We start from the raw sequence: 21,298 nt of genomic DNA, 5'->3' as shown, positions 1-21,298 counted from the left end.
AGTAGTGACCTGATTGTATACAAAATGTAAGCAAGGTTTGAAATGATTGTTTTAGGCAGATAATATATCCGTTTGGGCTTCTTGTGATCAATTTGCAGTCTACAAGTTATTTGTAAATATATTCYGGCCCCCTGAACATCCTCAGGGACGTTAGCTTTTTTCTTGAGCGATCGGACCTTATTCAAGTGAAGTATGTCTGACAGGATGTTTGAGATCAGTGTATAGCAGGGGACAGCAAACGAGAGACATGAAAAGCTTTTCTCCTCAGTCCGGTCTTTACTGCAACAGTTGAAGTTCACAAATGTAATGCACATCACTTCAGACAGTAGCCGTGGCAACACAACTTGAGTGAGGTGGTAAGGGTGTGAGTCCTCCTGAGATACTTTAAATGAGCTACATATACACAACACTACCCAAATATCAACGATTCAGGTCAACAAGGAACGTCGACAAAGCATGAGAAGGATAAACATTCTTCAAATGATTTGAAAATATGTTTCCCCCTGTCCAAACAAACCATTCTGGCACTGTGGCATCATTGGTTGTGATAAGACCACACACCAACTAGTCTACACCTAGGCTGTAATTGACCAGGTGCGCATTCAGCAGGACACGTTTTGGAACCTTCAGATAGTAATAATGGGGGGGGGGGGGTTAATAAGTGCTTTTTAGCAGAACGAGTAACTTGACTAACCTTGGCATATACACACTACCAATTCAACATGGGATGGCAATAAAATAAAATAAAAACTTAACAATTCAAGAAACAAGAACAAATGTGCACCCAAACACCTATCCACATAAATATCAATACATCCTGGGGATTTTTGGAGATTGTAAGGGCAGTGAGCTGTGGTAAAATAGTTGTTCTCAAACTTGCACAACTGACAAATGCAATAAATTCAAAGCTTTAAAGTTGTATAGCTAAACTGAACCCAACAAGAAAACACTGCCCTCTTGGCCTGCTAACGTCAATCATCCTCCTAATGTCACAGTAGACACAATCAAACCTGCACATTCCTATTGGAGATAATATGAAGTCCATAAAATGTATTGCAAAGCATATAAAGCACTTCAGTTTTTTGTAATCAGTTAACAGCATGTTATTGAATTATGACCTGCACTATGAAATACCATCTTTCATGTAAAAATGTCAAATGAATGCTTTTGGATGGGTAATGCTAGAGGTTAGAAAGCTGACTCAGCAAGTTGTCAGATGATATACTGAAATGCCCAGCATGTTCCTATTCCACCTTAATTCATTGATGGTTCCTATCGTCATTAACGGACAGTGAAGGAGGAAGAAGAAACAATTCACAGAAATAGGGGAGTTTCATAAAGAACCGAAACTCCCCTAAAATCCCAGCCGTGGTTTAAAAAAATGCCCCAGGGGCATGGAARCCTTACACACCCAGGAGGGGGAGTTTGTTCCTAATAGTACCCAGGTTTGGAGCCACTTGTCCAGGCTGTGGGTGCCCCAAAGATGCCCCCCTCTCTGGGTGTGTGGTGAGTTCATAAAGTAGGAGGGTTACTCCATCATAACGCTGTATAGGAGAGGCTCGATGTAGTCCTCWCTGTAACGGGAGTTGATGACTCGCTGTCTCTTGGAGCCCTGCTTGACCTCCTTCTCTGTGAATATCCCGTCGAAGCGCATGTCTGACGCCTTGGACTGAGAGAGAGAGAGAGAGAGAGAGAGAGAGAGGCCATGAGTAAATTATCATCCAGTTATCTAAGAGTTAAGAGCCATTAACATAGTAAACTCAGCAAAAAATAAACTTCCCTTTTTGAGGACCCTGTCTTTCAAAGAATTGGCCAGGGCAATAAATTGCAATGTCCGTACTGTGAGAGGCCTAAGACAGCGCTACAGGGAGACAGGACAGACAGCTGATCATCCTCACAGTGGCAGACCACGTGTAACAACACCTGCACAGGATCGGTACATCCGAACATCACACCTGCGGGACAGGTACAGGATGGCAACAACAACTGCCCGAGTTACGCCAGGAACGCACAATCGCTCCATCAGTGCTCAGACTGTCCACAATAGGATGAGAGAGGCTGGACTGAGGGCTCGTAGGCCTGTTGTAAGGCAGGTTCCTCAACAGACATCACCGGCTAAGCGTCGCCTATGGGCACAAACCCACTGTCGCTGGACCAGACAGGACTGGCAAAAAGTGCTCTTCACTGACGAGTCGCGGTTTTGTCTCACCGTGGGTGATGGTTGGATTTGCGTTTATCGTCGAAGGAATGAGCGTTACACCGAGGCCTGTACTCTGGAGCGGGATCGGAGGTGGAGGGTCCGTCATGGTCTGGGGCTGTGTGTCACAGCATCATCGGACTGAGCTGTTTGTCATTGCAGGCAATCTCAACGCTGTGCGTTACAGGGAAGACATCCTCCTCCCTCATGTGGATACCCTTCCTGCAGGCTCATCCTGACATGACCCTCCAGCATGACAATGCCACCAGCCACCTGCTCATTCTGTGCGTGATTTCCTGCAAGACAGGAATGTCAGTGTTCTGCCATGGCCAGCGAAGAGCCCGGATCTCAATCCTATTGAGCCCGTCTTGGGACCGGTTGGATCGGAGGATGAGGGCTATGGCCATTCCCCCCAGAAATGTTTGGGAACTTGCAGGTGCCTTGGTGGAAGAGTGGGGTAACATCTCACAGCAGAACTCGGCAAATCTGGTGCAGTTCATGCAGAGGAGATGCACTGCAGTACTTAATGCAGCTGGTGGCCATGCTGACTGTTACTTCGATTTTGACCCCCCTTTGTTCAGGGACACTATTACATTTCTGTTAGTCACATGTCTGTGGAACTTGTTCAGTTTGTCTCAGTTGTTGAATCTTGCTAAGTTTGCTGAAAATAAATGCAGTTGACAGTGAGAGGATGTTTCTTTTTTTTGCTGAGTTTATTATGAATAGAATCAAAGAAATACATTTATATAGATTGGCATTAYAAACATGGACTGAATCCAATATTCATCAAAAATATCATAAAAATGCGTGATTTCATATCACCTAATGTGATATAAATCAGTTTGGATTAAGGAACATTGGGAGAGACGCATCTCACCATTCGGGACTTGACTCGTTTGGGCAGCTCCTCGTCTAGACTGTAGACATCATCCCTCTTGGCAGACAACGAYGACCCGTCCTCAAACTCCATCTGAGTCAGCACAAAAAAACAATCACAAGTCACGCAAAAACAGGCTTCCATCCAACGTTACTTAAGAAGATACATCAGTCACCGTATATCAAAAACACCAGTAAACTATCCATTTAACAGCACCCAAATTAGGGCCTGGAATWTGTCCTGGTCACAAGGAACAAAGTGTATGCAGCAGTATGAAGTGGAAAATATGTTAACTACAGTGGCTTGTGAAAGTATTCAACMCCCTTGGCATTTTTCCTATATTGTTGCCTTACAACCTGGATTTAAAATTTATGTTTTTGTATCATTTGATTTACACATCATGCCTTCCACTTTGAAGATGGAAAATATGTTTTATTGTGAAAAACAAGAAATAAGACAAAAAAACTGAAAACTTGAGCGTGCATAACCATTCACCCCCCCAAAGTCAATACTTTGTAAAGCCACCTTTTGCAGCAACTACAGCTGCAAGTCTCTTAGGGTGTCTCTATAAGCTTGGCACATCTAGCCACTGGGATTTTGCCCACTCTTCAAGGCAAAACTTCGCCAGCTCCTTCAAGTTGGATGGGTTCCGCTGGTGTACAGCAATCATTAAAGTCATACCACAGATTCTCAATTGGATTGAGGTCTGGGCTTTGACTAGGCCATTCCAAGACATTTAAATGTTTCCCCTTAAACCACTCAAGTGTTGCTTTAGTAGTATGCTTAGGGTCATTGTCCTGCTGGAAGGTGAACCTCCGTCCCAGTCTCAAATCTCTGGAAGACGAACAGGTTTCCCTCAAGAATTTCCCTGTATTTAGCGCCATCCGTCATTCCTTCAATTCTGACCAGTTTTCCCAGTCCCTGCCGATGAAAAACATACCCGGAACATGATGCTGCCACCATGCTTCAATGTGGGGATGGTGTTCTCGGGGTGATGAGATGTGTTGGGTTTGCACCAGACGTAGCGTTTTCCTTGATGGCCCAAAAGCTCAATTTTAGTCTCATCTAACCAGAGTACCTTCTTCCATATGTTTGGGGAGTCACCCACATGCCKTTTGGCAAACACCAAACCTGTTTGCTTATTGGTTTATTTAAGCAATGTCTTTTTTCGAGCCACTGTTCTGTAAAGCCCAGCTCTGTTTGGTTAGCTCCTTGGTCTTCATGGTGGCCGCTTGCTCGGTGGGCCCTTGCTTAGTGGTGTTGCAGATCTGGGGCCTTTCAGAACAGGTGTATGTATGTATATATACTGAGATCATGTGACACTTAAATAAAGTCCACCTGTGTGCAATCTAACTAATTATGTGACTTCTGAAGGTAACGGATTGCACTAGATCTTATTTGGGGGCTTCATGCAAAGATGGTGAAAACATACACTTAGGTTGTAGTCATTAAAACTTGTTTTTCAACCACTCCACAAATGTCTTGCTAACAAACTATAGTTTTGACACTAGTCATTTTTCCAACAATTGTTTACAGACAGATTATTTCACTTACTATTCACTGTATCACATTAAGTGGGTCAGAAGTTTACATACACTAAGTTGACTGTACCTTTAAACAGCTTGGAAAATTATGGAATGGCTTTCAAAGCTTCTGATAGGCTATTTGACATAATTTGAGTCAATTGGAGGTGTACTGTGGATGTATTTCAAGGCCTACCTTCAAACTCAGTGCCTATTTGCTTGAAAATCAAAAGGGAAAATCAAAGAAATTAGCCAAGACCTCAGAAAATTAGCCAAGACCTCATCCTTGGGAGCAATTTCCTAACGCCTGAAGGTACCACGTTCATCTGTACAAACAATTGTACGCAAGTATAAACACCATGGGACACACAGCTGTCATACCGCTCAGGAAGAAGACCAATTTCTGTCTCCTAGAGATGAACGTACTTTGGTGCGAAAAGTGCACATCAATCCCAGAACAGCAGCAAAGGCCCTTGTGAAGATGCTGAAGGAAACAGGTAAAAGTATCTATATCCACAGTTAAACCAGTCCTATATCGACATAACCTGAAAGGCCACTGCTCCAAAACCACCATACAAAAGCCAGACTACGGGTTGCAACTGCACATGGGGACAAAGTCGTACTTTTTGGAAAATGTCCTCTGGTCTGATGAAACAAAAATAGAACTGTTTGGCCATAATGACCATCGTTATGTTTGGAGGAAAAAGGGGGAGGCTTGCAAGCCGAAAAACACCATCCCAACCGTGAAGCACGTGGGTGGCAGCATGTTGTGGGGGTGCTTTGATGCAGGAGGGACTGGTGCACTTCACAAAATAGATGGCATCATGAGGTAAGAAAATTAAGTGGATATATTGAAGCAACATCTCAAGACATCAGTCAGGAAGTTAAAGCTCAGTTGTAAATGGACAATGACCCCAAGCATACTTCCAAAGTTGTGGCAAAATGGCTTAAGGACAACAAACTCAATGTATTGGAGTGGCCATCACAAAGCCCTGACCTCAATCCCATAGAAAAGTTGTGGGGCCAGACCTGGAAAAAGCGTGTGCGAGCAAGGAGGCCTACAAACCTGACTCCGTTAAACCAGCTCTGTCAGGAGGAATGGGCCAAAATTCACCCAACTTATTGTGGGAAGCTTGTGGAAGGCTACCCGAAACATTTGACTCAATTTAAAGGCAATGYTACCAAATACTAATTGAGTGTATGTAAACTTCTGACCCACTGGGAATGTGATGAAATAAATAAAAGCTGAAATAAATCACTATTCTGACATTTCACATTCTTAAAATAAAGTGGTGATCCTACTGAAAAACTGAGTTTAAATGTATTTGGCTAAGGTGTATGTAAACTTCCAACTTCAACTGCATGCACGCACCACTTTTCCGATTTGTAGTAATAATTAAGTCATTATTTTCATTTCACTCCACCAATTTGGACTATTTTGTTTATGTCCATTACAGGTTGTAATGCAACAAAATAGGAAAAATGCCAAGGGGGTGAATACTTTTGCAAGGCACTGTAGTATGTGAAAAGAGTAGCAAGAAGAAAAAATGTTTTACATTAAAGAAAAAAAACTACATTTAAGCAAATCCGTACAGAGGACCACATGATTGTTATGTGTTTTCAGAACCGTTGTACTTGCCAACCCAATTACACAAACCCACTCACAATTTCTTTATAAACGTCAGCCCCCTGAATCTGTTGGTATGGGCTGAACGTGGTAGGAGCGCAGCCTGAACCTGGTTGGAGCCCTAGTTGTGCGCAGGCCAGCTGTTTGTTCGGCCACCTGCAATTGCTCATAAACTGTMCGCAACCGCAGACTAAAATTGATGCCTACACCAGACTCCAACCCACAAATATAAAAAATGCTTTGTACAGTTCCCTTTTCTTAAATGTATTACACAATTATGTTTTCTTCAACGTTTTGGCTATTTTGTTTATTTATTGGATATGATGGCCTATTGATCAGTATGTGAYGACGCAAGCTCTACTGCTCTCATCACGTCGAACCACCATTCTACATTCCCCATGTGCGCCAAGTAGTCTACAAACATTTCCATTTCTATAAACTGCATTACTGCAGTTGCATTAAACTTGTGAGTGCACCACTCGTTTGTGCCATTAGAGCTAACACATTTCATTTGTTTATCAATTTATTTTTTTGAGTTTCACTCATTGTAACATGCCACATATTGGTTTGAGAGCTCCATCGGTGTCAGGAATGCAGTGTTACTAGTGCGCGTACGCCACACCTCTCTGTATTTCACGCAATCTGTCATTGCATTGGTTAGTCCCGTTTGGGATTCATACTATATTAGGACAATTATGCATTGTATTGCTTAACCACTAACTGTAGCAAGTAATCCTCAAAAAGGTGCACTATGCAGAAATCGCAGCGACATTTCCTGGTTGCTAAAATTCTAATAGTTCGCCCCATTTCAGTTTGTGACAAAACAAGCAGTCAATGTGTAGAGAATCATTGTACCATCTAAACCATTGTGAAATATATTTTCCATAACCACTTCTACATTTTTTAAAAACTTTCAGCTATTTGAAGCAGRTGTACAAAACCGAAAGTAMAAGATAGAAACGAAACGTCAGAATGGGAAGCATAGAAATAGCACACATAGAACAGATCTACCGCTTCTTAGACTTGCTTTCTATGGGAATTAAATATCTATAAGTCACATTTCTATGTGAATTTGGTCAGGTCACCCAAAAAGTTACATATTGTAGCTTTAAGTTTATTGTGGCGACATCTGTTGGTGTTAAGGTACGTAGCCTAGCGGCTAAGAGCGTTGGGCCAGTAACCGAAAGGTCGCTGGTTGGAATCTGAGCCGACTAGGTGAAAAAAATGTGACCTTAAAGAAGTCCCTTAATAACCCTAACTCCTCCTGTAAGTCGCTCTGGATAAGCTGCTAAATTACTAAAATGTCTGTTTCCTTTTAGTGTCTATAATGATGATCTATCAATGGATCTGCTTAAAGTGMGCATTGGTATGGTTTCTCTTCAATTGGGTGTGCTGGGTTACTGTGGGTATATAAGCTGCTGTTAAGGCAATATGTGTTGCTAAGTTCTCCAAACAAATACTTAGTTGCGTGAGTTTTGGCCTGCTTAAATGCATTTTGCCTTTCATAGCCGTTTGGTTGCTACTGAGTGCTATTGTTCTTTATTTTGACATTTTGTCCTTTTTGTCTTTTGTCGACTGCAACAGGCTACCAGAAAGTTATTTTTGGAACAATTCTAAGCCACTTCTGTAAATATTCACCAGCACTATTTTCACTGGAGTAAACTTGTAAATAAAACCTTAATTTTGCACAGTATTTTTAATCTCTGGTTCTCTTGTGCTCAAACCCTCCTAAATTAGACTGACAGATCCCGTGATATCTTAAGAGTAGCTGAAACAAAAACATTTGTGTAGCCTATTTGGCGCGCGTACAGTTACGCCCTAAAACGTAAGCACTAATGCCAGATACAAATAATTAAAGAAAAACCTCGATGTAGTTCATCTAGATATGAATTGCACAAGAATTATATACAATTACGGATTTTTGTACAATTTCTTATTTATATTCACCCTGTCCGCCACCCATCCATCAGCCATTCATCCACACAATATTTCATGACCCTAAACTCGCCCCCGCCCCGCGGATATAACCKCAGGTTACGAGTCAACCTGCGCATCACTATGGMGCACAGCCTGAATGTGGTTGAAGTGAGGAAGTTAATTTGGCCGGGGTAGGCCGTCATTGTAAATAAGAATTTGTGCTTTCCTGACTTGCCTAGTTAAAATAAAGGTAAAAAAATAAAAAGTTAATGTGGTCCCTATTACCTGGTACATAAGGATGGAGTGCGATGCGACAAACTTGGCCCCGTACAGCAGATTGTCCGTCCAGCGCACCTGCACCACGTCGCCCACTGCTGGCGGGCCCAGCTTGACGCAGTCCCGGTTCTGAAACCAAACCGTAGACAAGAGCCATCGTATTAGTTCAGTGAGCCACAGTTAAATACGCCGGGACCATTAAATCAAGTCAATATAGCCCACAACACAACTGGATTGATTTGTTTCCACTTTTTAGGATTGGTTCATTTCTATGAMCAATAATACCACTGTGTTTGCCATACCACTGAATGCCACGGCTTGCACTGATAAAAGCAGACTGATCCATTGACACTGCTGCATTAGGGCTCCTCATTGTAATACAACATTKAGAAAGGAAATGTTTCAGGCAAAACTTAGTTTCATTTGTTGCCACAGTGATTAGTTTGTTTAGAATATATATGTATATGTCAATACAACGGCATTGTCTATTTGTTACAGCAAACAACATGTGTCTTCTGATGTTTCTCAACACCCCCAGATAGAGCTTCAGAACTTGTGGCTGTCGCATGCATCCAACGATACAGGTGACGTTTCCTCACCTCGATGTCTTCAGGGAAGAGGTTGTCGCTGTAGGAGCCGTCGTCRAAGACCACCTCGTAGAAGGTGGCGGTGGTCAGCTCCAGCACCTCACACTGGTAGTAGCGCCCATTTTTATGCTTACAGATAACCTGCTGGCCGACCTCAAGCTCTTGCATGGCCGCCTTATTACGCTAGGAGGAYATGAGGTCAAAGATCAGACACTCCATATAGCACCATGAACAAATGACCATAAAGACCAGACACCGTTAAACAAATATGACATTTGGTAAGTGGAAACAAATGTGAAGGAATGTGGACCCGTAAAAGCTACTCCTTTGTTAACATCTAACAATTTCTTCTTTTAAGAGCCATACATATAGATAAATAAAATATAATATTTAGTATGTGGACACTTGCTCGTCGAACATCTCACTCCAAAATCCTGGGCATTAATATGGATTTGGTCCCCCCTTTKCTGCTATAAACAGCCTCCGCTCTTCTGGGAAGGCTTTGCACTAGGTGTGGGAACATTGCTGCAGGGACTTGCTTTCATTCAGCCACGAGCATTAGTGAGGTCGGTTACAGATGTTGGGCGATTAGACCTGGCTCGCAGTCAGTGTTCCAATTCATCCCAAAGGTTTTCGAAGGGGTTGAGGTCAGGGCTCAGGTCATTCAAGTTCTTTCACACCAATCTTGACAAAACATTTCTGTATGGAAGTCACTTTGTGCATGGGAGGTATTGTCATGCTGAAACAGGAAACAGCCTTCCCCAAACTGTTGCCCCAAAGTTGAAAGCACAGAATCATCTAGAATGTCACTATGCTGTAGCATTAAGATTTCCCTTCACTGGAACTAAGGGGTCTAGCCCGAACCATGAAACACAGCCACAGACCATTATTTACAGGTAGCGTTCTTTTGGCATCCGCTAAACCCAGATTCGTCCGTCGGACTGCCAGATGGAGAAGCGTGATTCATCACTCCAGAGAACTCGTTTCCCCTGCTACAGAGTCCAATGGCGGYGAGCTTTACACCACTCCAGCCAACGCTTGGCATTGCGCATGGTGATCTTAGGCTTGTGTGCGGCTGCTCGGCCATGGAAACCCATTTCATGAACAGTTCTTGTGCCAACATTGCTTCCAGAGGCAGGTTGGAGCTCACTAGTGAGTGTTGCAACCAAGGACAGACGATTTGTACGCACTTCAGCACTCGGYGGTCCCGTTCTGTGAGCTTGTGTGGCCTAGTACTTCGCAGCTTAGCCGTTGTTGCTCCAAGACATTTCCACTTCACAATAACAGCACTTATAGTGGACCGGGGCAGCTCTAGCAGGGCAGACATTTGATGAACTGACTTGTTGCAAAGGTGGCATCCTATGACGGTGCCATGTTGAAAGTCACTCAACTCTTCAGTAAGGCCATTCAACTCCCAATGTTTGTCTATGGAGATTGCATGGCTGTGTGCTGGATTTTATACCCGTCAGCAAATCACTTGGATATTGTGGGTTACTGTGTGTTAATAAAGCTGGAAAAGTCTGATTTGATGCGTTTTCATTTCAGGCTGTAAGGCAACAAAAGGTGAACAATTTTAAAAGGGTTGGTGACTTTCTATACCCACTGTATGCTTTTGAACTCAGCTAAAGTATTAACAACCAGACAATGCATGAGCCCTCGGTTAACTCAGTTTAGAAATAAAATCCTGCATGGCTGCCTTATTACGCTGGGAGATTAAAGAGTTAACCTACAATTATTATACCACCATTAACAGATGACCATAAAGATAACACACAGCATATATTTCCAATTGATGAATATATTACATTTGGTAAGAGGAAATAAATGCAAACTAAAGAGGATTCATAAAAGCTATTCCAGTAGTGGTGAATTGTTCTGGTCACGTGAGACATCTAACAACTTCTTTTAAAGTTCATTCAACAGAGGTATTTAAATCTAGACAATGCATACGCCATCGGTGAAGAAAAACAAGTTCAGAGAAGATTCATTTGCATTTCACTGAACATTAGTTCGGTCTCCGCATGTCTTCGGTTCAACTATAACATAACTTCCCCTCCCCAACTAGCTAATTAAAGCACTGAGCTTCGACAAAAGCCAGAGAGAGCCTGCAGCACGTTAGAGGAAATATTGTGCAGCCTGCGGCACTGACTGACTACATCAGAGACAACCAGCAGAGCTGAAGCGTTGATCTTCCCTCTGTTCCAACCGTTGCCAATTACAGGAGTATTAGTATAAAAKAAACAATCTGTCTGGAACATGCAATCGTTTATAGATACAGCTTTTTATATAGTACTCATACACACATTGTGATGTCTGTGTAATGTTTGGGAATCAGAATGTGTTGTCTGTATACGATGTTATGTGGAGGATTGAAATTTGGAACCTGACTTGCCTTTCGTATTGCCCCAGAGGAGAAAAATCCAGTTGAATACAGTGTAGAGCAGCAGGGCCATAGATCATAGGGTGTCAAACTCATTCCACGAAGAGCCAYGTATCTGCGGGTTTTTGGTTTTTCCTTTCAATTAAGACCAAGAYAACCAGGTAATTAATCAAGTGCAAGGGTGAAGCGAAAACCCGCAGACACTCGGCTCTCTGTGGAATGAGTTGGACACGTGCTGTAGATGATTCAACCAATGGCCTACACCAGTGTCTCCAGCTCCAGTCCCTCAACAGCACACATTGTGTTGTAGCCCCAGACAAACTTACCTGATTCAACTTATTGAGGGCCTGATGATTAGTTGACTAGTTGAATAATAATATATGCCTTTTAGTAGAGTTTTACAAAAAGCGACTTAAAGTCATGTGCCAGACGCCCACACGCTGCCAGAAAAAATGTCTGCTGTTGGGGGTACTCGAGGACTGGAGTTGGGAAACACTGGCCTAGGCTACAYAGCTGTATACAAAGACAAGAAATCTAAAATCAGAGCCGAGAATGATTGACAGGCTAACCCACAACAGTAACTCTACATCAGGGGAGTTGAATCATTGAATCTGCAACGTGTTCTGACTTGCTGACACAATGCTCACAACAGGAATCAGGACAAAGAGTAAACGTGATCTTTCATCATGTCGCATGACAAATTATCTGTACGTGCTTGGGCTTGCCAGTTCTCACTCTAGGGGAAGGGAAGCAATGTTCCTATGGCCACATGGTCCCTGGTTTTATGGTCTCTGGTTTCTGTTGTTGCTGCTCAACATTTTATTAGGGAAGCATGATTTGACCCGTTTCAACTAGTCTGGCGTCAAACTGGTTTCCAACCTGACAACTAAGATACATGTAATGTCTGCTATACAAATAATATSTATTAACCAATTGATGGTGGCGGCAATAACAAAAGCCAAGAAATTAAATATGCAGAGGTAAACCTATGTGCAGGAGTGATTTCTATGAAAATAGTTGCTTTTTGGGACAAAAAGAGTCAGAAGACACTTCTGACCATTTACAAACGTGATGCAATGCTTCCCTGAACCAAAGGTTTACCCCCACCCCCGTAGAAGCTACCTCTGGTAGGACGGGTGACTTGTGCCTGTAGCAGGTGACGTGGACGATGAAGGGCCAGTCATCAGGCTGCATGAGCTGGCCAGCCGCCTGGGCGCAGGTGGGGTGGAAGGCAGTGGTGCAGCGGCCATGGGAACACTGAACACAGCAGCCAACATCCCTCTTCACCCGCAGCTTACAGTAGAAACACTTCTGCAGGGGGGTGAGGAAAGTGGAGGAGGAAAAAGGGGGAGAAGTGCAGTGGGAGTTCAAAAGGTTGTAGGGACGAGGCAGTGACAAGAAAGAGGGGSAGATGAGAATAAGGAGGGAGGGAGTAGGAGGATCACCAGTGGGAGGAGTAGGAAGAGAGGGCCAGATGGAAGGTGGGATAAAGGGAAAGAAACAGGGGAGGGGGAAGGAGACGAGGGCATATTAGGAAATTACAACGTTTCCTTTCTCACCGTTTCAAGMTCCCAGATGACCCATTGTCTGTTGTTCCCAGTTTAGAATATGACTCCAATAAATACATACAGTCCACTTCCTCACTGTAGACCAAACTGGACAAACAAAGCAATCACACTGAAGTGGTCTGGGTCAGAGTAAGAAGTGACAGCCATGAAAACAGACTGGCCCACCAACATGAACCCTTGGTGAAGCTCCATGAGGTACTGTTCATGGTTGCTGAGGGGAAGCCTTAGCTGGAGGAAACTCCTTTTGATAAGCCTATTTGGCTCATTTCATATGGGCAGGGGGTGAAGGACTCCGGTGAAGGCCCATATGACTAATTATTATGTTCATTTCGTGAACTGAATGGGAGTGAAGGACCCTTGGTGAAGCTCCATATGACACACCTTTGTTTGTTTCATATTCAGGGACGGCAGGTAGCCTAGTGGATACAGCATTGGGCCAGTAACCGAAAGGTTGCTGGATCGAATCCCCGAGCTGACAAGGTAAAAATCTGTCGTTCTGCCCCTGAACTGTTCCCCGGTAGGCCGTTATTTGTAAATAAGAATTTGTTCTTGCCTTGTTAAATAAAGGTTACATATTAGCAGGATAGTGAAACTGTATGCATGAGCAGGCTATGTCTGATTGCATGATGTGTGGCTTTGTTCACATCAGGGGAACTGAGCAGGAGTCAACGACCTCGGTGGAACGCCACATGATTAGACACAGTATTGATGTCAGGCTGAAAGACCAAGGACACGGACCTTGTTAAACAGGTTTGATTCCCTCTGGTGTTTACAGAACACTGGTGGCTGTGGGATCAGGATATCAGGGCCGGCTTAGAGGAAGCAGTAGAGAATGTATGAGAAAACATGAATGGCTGCAGTATAGCCATTAACATTGATGATGATGATGACGATGATTAGGAGCATGGAATGTTCAGGCATGAATGTGTGTAGTTCTGTTCAAAAGTTTGGGGTCACTTAGAAAAGCATTTTTTTGTCCATTAAAATAACGGCAGATTTTTAATGGAACAAGAATATACTGACGAGTTTCAGAAGAAAGTTCTTTGTTTCTGGCCATTTTGAGCCAGTAATCGAACTCACAAATGCTGATGCTCCAGATACTCAACAAGTCTAAATAAGGCCAGTTTTGTTGCTTCTTTAATTAATGTTCTGTATTATGTCATRTTTCATGTTTTGTGTGAACCCCAGGAAGAATAACTGCTGCTTTAGCTGTAGCTAAATGGGGGTCCTAATAAAATAAAAAATGACCAAATGGCACCAGCATAGGCAAATATTTATATGGAAAATGGAACAATACCCATCATATTGAAAACAGTTAGTCCTAAACTCACATGAGAAAAGTCTATAGGGAACTTGAATTCTGTATCTCTAAGCAGTTGAGAAAACMACAACCATGAAAATTAAATGACAGGAAGTCGATACACAGAAACTGGGCCTAAAATAACTTCTCCCCACCAGCCACTGTGGAAGGTAGATTTAAAAATCTCCCATGACTCAGTGTTTACCAACCAAAATACACTGCTCAAAAAAATWAAGGGAACACTTAAACAACACAATGTAACTCCAAGTCAATCACACTTCTGTGAAATCAAACTGTCYACTTAGGAAGCAMCACTGATTGACAATAAATTTCACATGCTGTTGTGCAAATGGAATAGACAAAAGGTGGAAATTATAGGCAATTAGCAAGACACCCCCAATAAAGGAGTGGGCTTCTGCAGGTGGTGATGCACAGAGCCACTTCTCAGTTCCTATGCTTCCTGGCTGATGTTTTGGTCACTTTTGAATGCTGGCGGTGCTTCACTCTAGCTGGTAGGCATGAGACGGAGTTACAACCCACACAAGTGGCTCATGGTAGTGCAGGCTCATGCAGGATGGGCACATCAAATGCGAGCTGTGGACAAGAAGGTTTCGTGGGTGTCTGTCAGGGCGTAGTGTCGCAGAGATGGAGGCGCTACAGGAGCACAGGCTTAGTAGCATCAGGAGAGGCGGAGGAGGCCGTAGGACGGGCAAAACCCAGCAGAGACGCGCTACACTCCGGCTTTGTGCAAGGAGGAGCAGGAGGAGGCACTGCCAGAGCCATGCAAAATGACCTCCAGCAGGGCCACAAATGTGCATTGTGTCTGCTCAAACACGGTCAGGAACAGACTCGATGGAGGGTGGTATGAGGGCCGCGACGTGCCACAGGTGGGGGTTTGTGCTTAGGCAGCCGCAACAGCCAAAGTGCAGGACGTTGTGGTCTATTTGCACAAGAACACCAAGATTTGGCAAATTGCCACTGGGCCTGTGCTCTTCACAGATGAAAGCACGGTTCACACTGAGCACGATGAGGCACCATGTGACAGTACGGTGACAGAGTCTGGAGACGCACGTGGAAGAAACGTTCTGCTGTCCCGCCCCCCCCTGGCAACATCGTCCACATGGACCGGTTTGGGCGGTGGGTTCAGTCATCGGTGTGGGGTGGCATTTCTTTGGGGGCCGAACGAGCCCTCGCCATGCGCTAGGCTCGCCAGAGGTAGCCTGAACTGCATTAGGTACCAGAGATGAGATCTCAGGACCGCCCTTGTGAGACGCATATGCTGGTGCGGTTGCCGCACCTGGGTTCCTCGCTTAATGCAAGAACAGGTAAGTAGCACGCTGCATGTGCTGGAGTGTGTCAGCAATTCTTGCACAGAGGAAGGCTTGATGCTTATGGAGGGCCCCCCATTCCCAGAGCCTGAACCAATTGAGGCACATTGATCTGGAGCACTATCAATGTTCGGCTCTCATCGCACCAAGCACGCAACATTGGCAGCGCCAACAGACTGTCCAGTGGAGTTGGGCGGAATGCTTTACGTCGCAGGGTCTGGGAGGAAGACGCGCGTCAGGATGACCATTTCAGCCGCACTCATCAGAGCAAGCATCGCACAGCGTTGTAGGAGGTCTATTACAGGCACGTGGAGGCCACAACCACCACTACTGAGGCCTATCTCATTTTGACGTTGTTTTAAGGCATTAACATGCAAGTTGGATTCAGCGCTGTAGTGTGGTTTTCCACCTTTAATTTTGAGTGTGGCTCAAGTCCCAGACGCTCCATGCGGTTGATAAAATTTGATTTCCATTGATAATTTTGTGTGTGATTTTGTTGTCAGCACATTGCAACTATGTAAAGAAGAAAAAGTATTTAATATAAGATATTAATTCATTCAGATCTAGGATGTGTTATTTTAGTGTTCCCTTTATTTTTTTGAGCAGTGTACTTTGAAAACCCCCCAGCTAATACAGCATTTATTTTACTATAAATGTGATCATCCTTGACTATTTTTATTCACAAATACGAGTGAAATGCTCGCACTGTGGAGCCCATACCACCCACCAACGTGGCTGTTGAAATAGACCACAACTAATGCCAAAATCTAAACACATTTTAGGCCCTGCACAGAAGTAGTGTTGTGGTGCTGTTGTGGTCCTGACTGTGACCATTGAGGAACAGTAGCTCACCAGCTGGAACCTGGCCACAGGGATGTAACTGAGGTCCACGGGGCTGCGGTCGGCGATGYTCACGAAGCGCGCCTCCAGGACCACGAGCGAACACAGCACGTGCACCCACCTGTGTGGGTGTCACAGGAAACAGATCAGCACAATAAACAGACTATAGGTGTGTGACACATCAGGGGAAAGTTTCCACTGGCCCTTCATTCCCAATTCAAGGAAATTACAACATGATGTTATTTATAACTAACAACATGGACAAAAACAATATTTGTTTATGGGTGGGCTATATTAAACATTTATTTTGTTAATATACAAAAATGTTAGGATCACATGTAGCCTAGACAAAAACAGGTTTCTATTATATATCATTATGCTATAGAGAACATCATCCTTCAATATATAATACAATCTTACTGTAGACTAGCACAGGCTCCTCACTGTCACAAGCCATTACAGAGACTTGACAGAGAAGGCTAGCTTGGTCTACAGGCATTCCCTGCCTTTTTCATTGACTGAAGTGTCCTAGATTCAGCGGGGAGGGTAAAGTGTGACCACTAGCTACAGACTGGGGATCCTAATAAAATACCAGACTAGAGTGGTTGTAGCATCGGTGTAACAAAATGTATTTAGCCTAGAGCTTGAGGCCTCCATTAAATGGGTAGCTCCTCAAATTGCTGTACTATACTCACTTGTTGTTGTTGGCTCTCTGTAGAGCTCCCCCTCGCAGTGAACACAGGCAGCAGTCCTGAGGGAGCGAAAGACGCACACAGATGACCTCTGACCTAGTGTTTAACATCACATTTTGGATACACTTAATGTTATAGACCTTTATGTGGTRTGTACAGTTGAATTCKGAAGTTTACAGACACCTTAGCCAAATACATTTAAACTCCGTTTTTCACAATTCCTGACATTTAATCCTAGTAAAAATTCCTGTCTTTGGTCAGTTAGGATCACCACTTTATTTTAAGAATGTGAAATGTCAGAATAATAGTAGAGAGAATAATTTAGTTCAGCTTTTATTTCTTTCATCACATTCCCAGTGGGTCAGAAGTTTACATACAATCAATTAGTATTTGGTAGCATTGCCTTTAAATTGTTTAACTTGGGTCAAACATTTCAGGTAGCCTTCCMCAAGCTTCCCACAATAAGTTGGGTGAATTTTGGCCCATTCCTCCTGACAGAGCTGGTGTAASTGAGTCAGGTTTGTAGGCCTCCTTGCTCGCCAGTGAGTTAATACATTATGTAGTTCCATCCATGAGCTGTYCTTGTYTATTAATGTTCTGTATGAAGTCATGTTTCATGYTTTGTSTGGACCCCAGGAAGAGTAGCTGCTGCTTTCKCAACAGCTAATGGAGATCCTAATAAAATACCAAATACTAACCGACTTAACTTCATTACCTGAATGTTCTATTTATTCATGTGAAACTTTCCTCCACGTTGTCTGTGGCAATGCCCTTGACAAAGAAAGCTGGCCAGAGTACTGCGATTTACATTACTCGCTGGGCTGCCTGGCAGTGGGTTTTCCAGTATCTTGTAATGGGTAACTCTTGTGGACGTAGGACGTTAAGCTAACTCTAGTCAATCAGTAACTTTACAGTTAGTGGCGGGGGTAAGCCAGACATGTGCATGTCGACAAGTAAGASCTATGGCAATTTATTATACCTTTATTTCAACAAGGAACACAGACTGAGAACAAGGTCTCTTTTACAGCTGGGCCCTGCGTATACATGTTTACACATACAGTTTAGGTACAATGATTAACTTAGTTGGACTGCACAGAATCACTGATCTACAAATCACCGTGCATTCCAAATAATTACTGAAGTGATAAAGATCAGCAATTCTGCTCCTGGCTTTGCTCAAACACACTGGGTACCACAGAGAGTTAAAAGCAGAAATGTTCATGACCAKTTCCTTAGACAACACTGTCAACTGGTGGATAAACTTGGTTATATCAAGTTGGGAGGTCATCAAAAAGAGACATATTTCACGGCTTGACAGGTAGGCGTATTCGGAGGGAGAAATWAATTTCACTAAATAGTCCATTAATAATCAAGAATCACACATCCACAATATGATTCATGACYTGGCGTGTAAGACTCGGTACAGGACAGGACTTGAACTATCCTCTGTTGTGGTGCTCAGCAGAGGAATTATGTAACGGTTTGTTATTTTGTATTTTGCAATTAAAAACTCTGGCTTCTGTTCAAGTCATCCCAGAGGGAAAACAGAGTCATTGAGAAATAACTGGAGAAGGTTCTAGCTACAGTCATTCTAACCCTTTTTATTTTCAGACAATATTTGTTCTACATCTACAGAAGTGTATTGTTAATTGAACATGAATCCTCCACTTTCTTCAAGGATTAACATCCACATATGTATACGTATGGCTCTGCTATTATCTACAGTGCCTTCAGAAAGTATTCACACCCTTCAACTTTCCTCATTTTGTTGGGTTATAAACTGGGATTAAAATGGATTTGATTGTCATTTTTTTGTCAACGATTGACAAAATACTCTAATGTCGAAGTGGAAGATTTTTTTTTACATTTGTAAAAAATAAAATCATGAGAGATAAAACACTAATATCTCTTGATTAGATAAGTATTCATCACCGAGTCAATACATGTTAGAATCACCTTTGGCAGGGATTACAGCTGTTAGAGACTTAGAGACCCAGAAGGACTAAGAGCAAGTCTCTAGGCTACTCTAGGCCTAGTGGTTAGAGCGTTGGACTAGTAACCGAAAGGTTGCAAGTTCAAATCCCCGAGCTGACAAAGTACAAATCTGTCGTTCTGCCCCTGAACAGGCAGTTAACCCACTGTTCCTAGGCCGTCATTGAAAATAAGAATTTGTTTAACTGACTTGCCTAGTTAAATAAAGGTCAAATAAATGTAAAAGAATCCACACCTGGAATGTGCAACATTTGCCCATGAATCTTTTCAAAATTCTTAAACTCTGTCAAATTGGTTGCTGACCATTACTAGACAACCCGATTTAAGTCAAAAGTAACTCGACCACTCAGGAAAATCACTGTGTTCTTGGTAAGCAACTCCAGTGTAGATTTGGCCTTGTGTTTTAGGTTATTGTTCTGCTGWAAGGTGAATTCATCTCCCAGTGTCTGGTGCAAAGCAGACTGAAGCAGATTTTCCTCTAGGATTTTGCCTGTGCTTAGCTCCATTTTGTTTATTTTTATCCTGAAAAACTCCCCAGTCCTTAATGATTACAAGCATASCCATAACATGATGCAGCCACCAGTATGCTTGAAAAAATAGAGAGTGGTACTCAGTAATGTGTTATATTGGATTTGCTCCAAATTTAACACTTTGTATTCAGAGGAAAAAGTGAATTGCTTTGCTATTTCCCATTTAATGGAGGCCCCAGTATTACTTCAGTGCCTTGTTGCAAACAGGATGCATGTTTTGGAATAAAAATACAAAAACGGCAACTGCGTTAGGAAGGACGCCTGTATCTTTGTAGAGACTGGGTGTATTGATACACCAGCCAAAGTGTAATTAATAACTTCACCATGCTCAAAGGGATATTCAATGTCTGCTTTTTATATATTTTTTTACACATCTACCAATAGGTGCCGTTCTTTCCGAGGCATTGGAAAACCTCCCTGGTCTTTGTGGTTGAATCTATGTTGGAAATTCACTGCTCGACTGCGGGACCTTACAGATAATTATATGTGTAGGGTACAGAGATGAGGTAGTCATTCAAAAAGCATGTTAAACACTATTATTGCACACAGTGAGTTTATGCAACTTATGTGAATTGTTAACCACATTTTTACTCCTGAGCTTATTTAGGGTTGCCATAACRAAAGCTTTAAATACTTAGACGCAACACATTTTTCAGCTTTTGATTTTTCATTTGTAAACATGTCTAAAAAACATCATTCCACTTTAACATKAAGGGAGAAATTAAATTGTGTGTAAGCCAGTGACCAAAAAAAAATCTCTCAATTGAATCCCTTTTATATTCAGGCTGTAACAAAATGTGTAAAAATGTAAGTGGTGTGAATACTTTCTGAAAGCACTGTATCCTATCCTTTCTTGTTGTCAGCCTTCAATATTCTTAGTTCTAGAATCTCTGAAGAGTTGGAGTGCACATGAGTTACAACATTATCCCATCCCACTCCATTGTCAGTATGGTGCTAGTATGTGTGTGAAGTGGAACTAAGATCATGTAGTGTTGATAAGCTTGTGTAGTGATATGGTTTCAGTTGTACTTCATTGCAGTACTGACCTCAGTCAAAGCGTTGGCTTCACAGCGAGCACACATCCAATCGTCTGACACTTGGTCAACAGACACTCCATAGCAACCTGAGGGACACGAGGAAAACAAGGCCACGGAAAACATTAGAAGACRTTTTCTATTGACAGAGGTGACAAAGGCACTGATGTGAATGAGAAGTTCCACAGGCACATAAGCATTTATGTGTCTTGCAAATCAATTGATTAAAGKGCACGTCATTGCAGTAAATCATTGTTAATAAATGAGAATGGACATTCTGGATTGATTACTGAACTCTGACAAACTGGTATTCCTTGAGAGCATATCATTGATTAGATTAAACATATGGAACACATTAAACACAGGGGTTTCAAACTCATTTTGCCCCGCGGGCCACATTCAGTCTTCAACGCACTTAAAATTGATTACATTTCCTCACCRTCATAATTTGCAGAGAATAGTCCTCTATCAAACGCTTTGGAATTTCCAATGCTCCCAGACTGTCTAGCTTTAGTTTTGATGACTACTAGCAAGAGCGACAGAGTCAAGAGACTAAATGTAATAATAAACAACATTAATTGGGGGGGGTGCTTATATTTGTTCTGTTACACAGGTCCATTATTTCTACAC

General features: G+C 42.8%; 1 protein-coding gene across 4 annotated transcripts in view; it reads right to left on the bottom strand.

Moving 5' to 3' along the window:
• Positions 1–252: 252 nt before the first annotated feature.
• The window catches only part of LOC111979262 (lysine-specific demethylase 4A), a 30,838-nt gene continuing 9,792 nt past the window's right edge, over positions 253–21,298 (bottom strand). For 3 of the 4 annotated variants that reach the window (XM_024009676.2, XM_024009678.2, XM_024009677.2), the window contains exons 15-22: positions 20,681–20,757; positions 17,116–17,171; positions 16,433–16,541; positions 12,507–12,695; positions 9,017–9,187; positions 8,427–8,546; positions 3,075–3,167; positions 253–1,669 (exon numbers count right to left, since the gene is read on the bottom strand). In XM_024009676.2, the coding sequence (XP_023865444.1) occupies positions 1,529–1,669; positions 3,075–3,167; positions 8,427–8,546; positions 9,017–9,187; positions 12,507–12,695; positions 16,433–16,541; positions 17,116–17,171; positions 20,681–20,757 (956 nt within the window). In that variant the 3' untranslated portion in view covers positions 253–1,528. The other variant, XM_070448967.1, reaches the window with a different exon arrangement.

The sequence above is a fragment of the Salvelinus sp. IW2-2015 genome, linkage group LG19 (genome assembly GCF_002910315.2).
Source record: "Salvelinus sp. IW2-2015 linkage group LG19, ASM291031v2, whole genome shotgun sequence".
Lineage (NCBI taxonomy): Eukaryota > Metazoa > Chordata > Actinopteri > Salmoniformes > Salmonidae > Salvelinus > Salvelinus sp. IW2-2015.
This window is presented reverse-complemented; position numbering and strand designations above follow the sequence as displayed.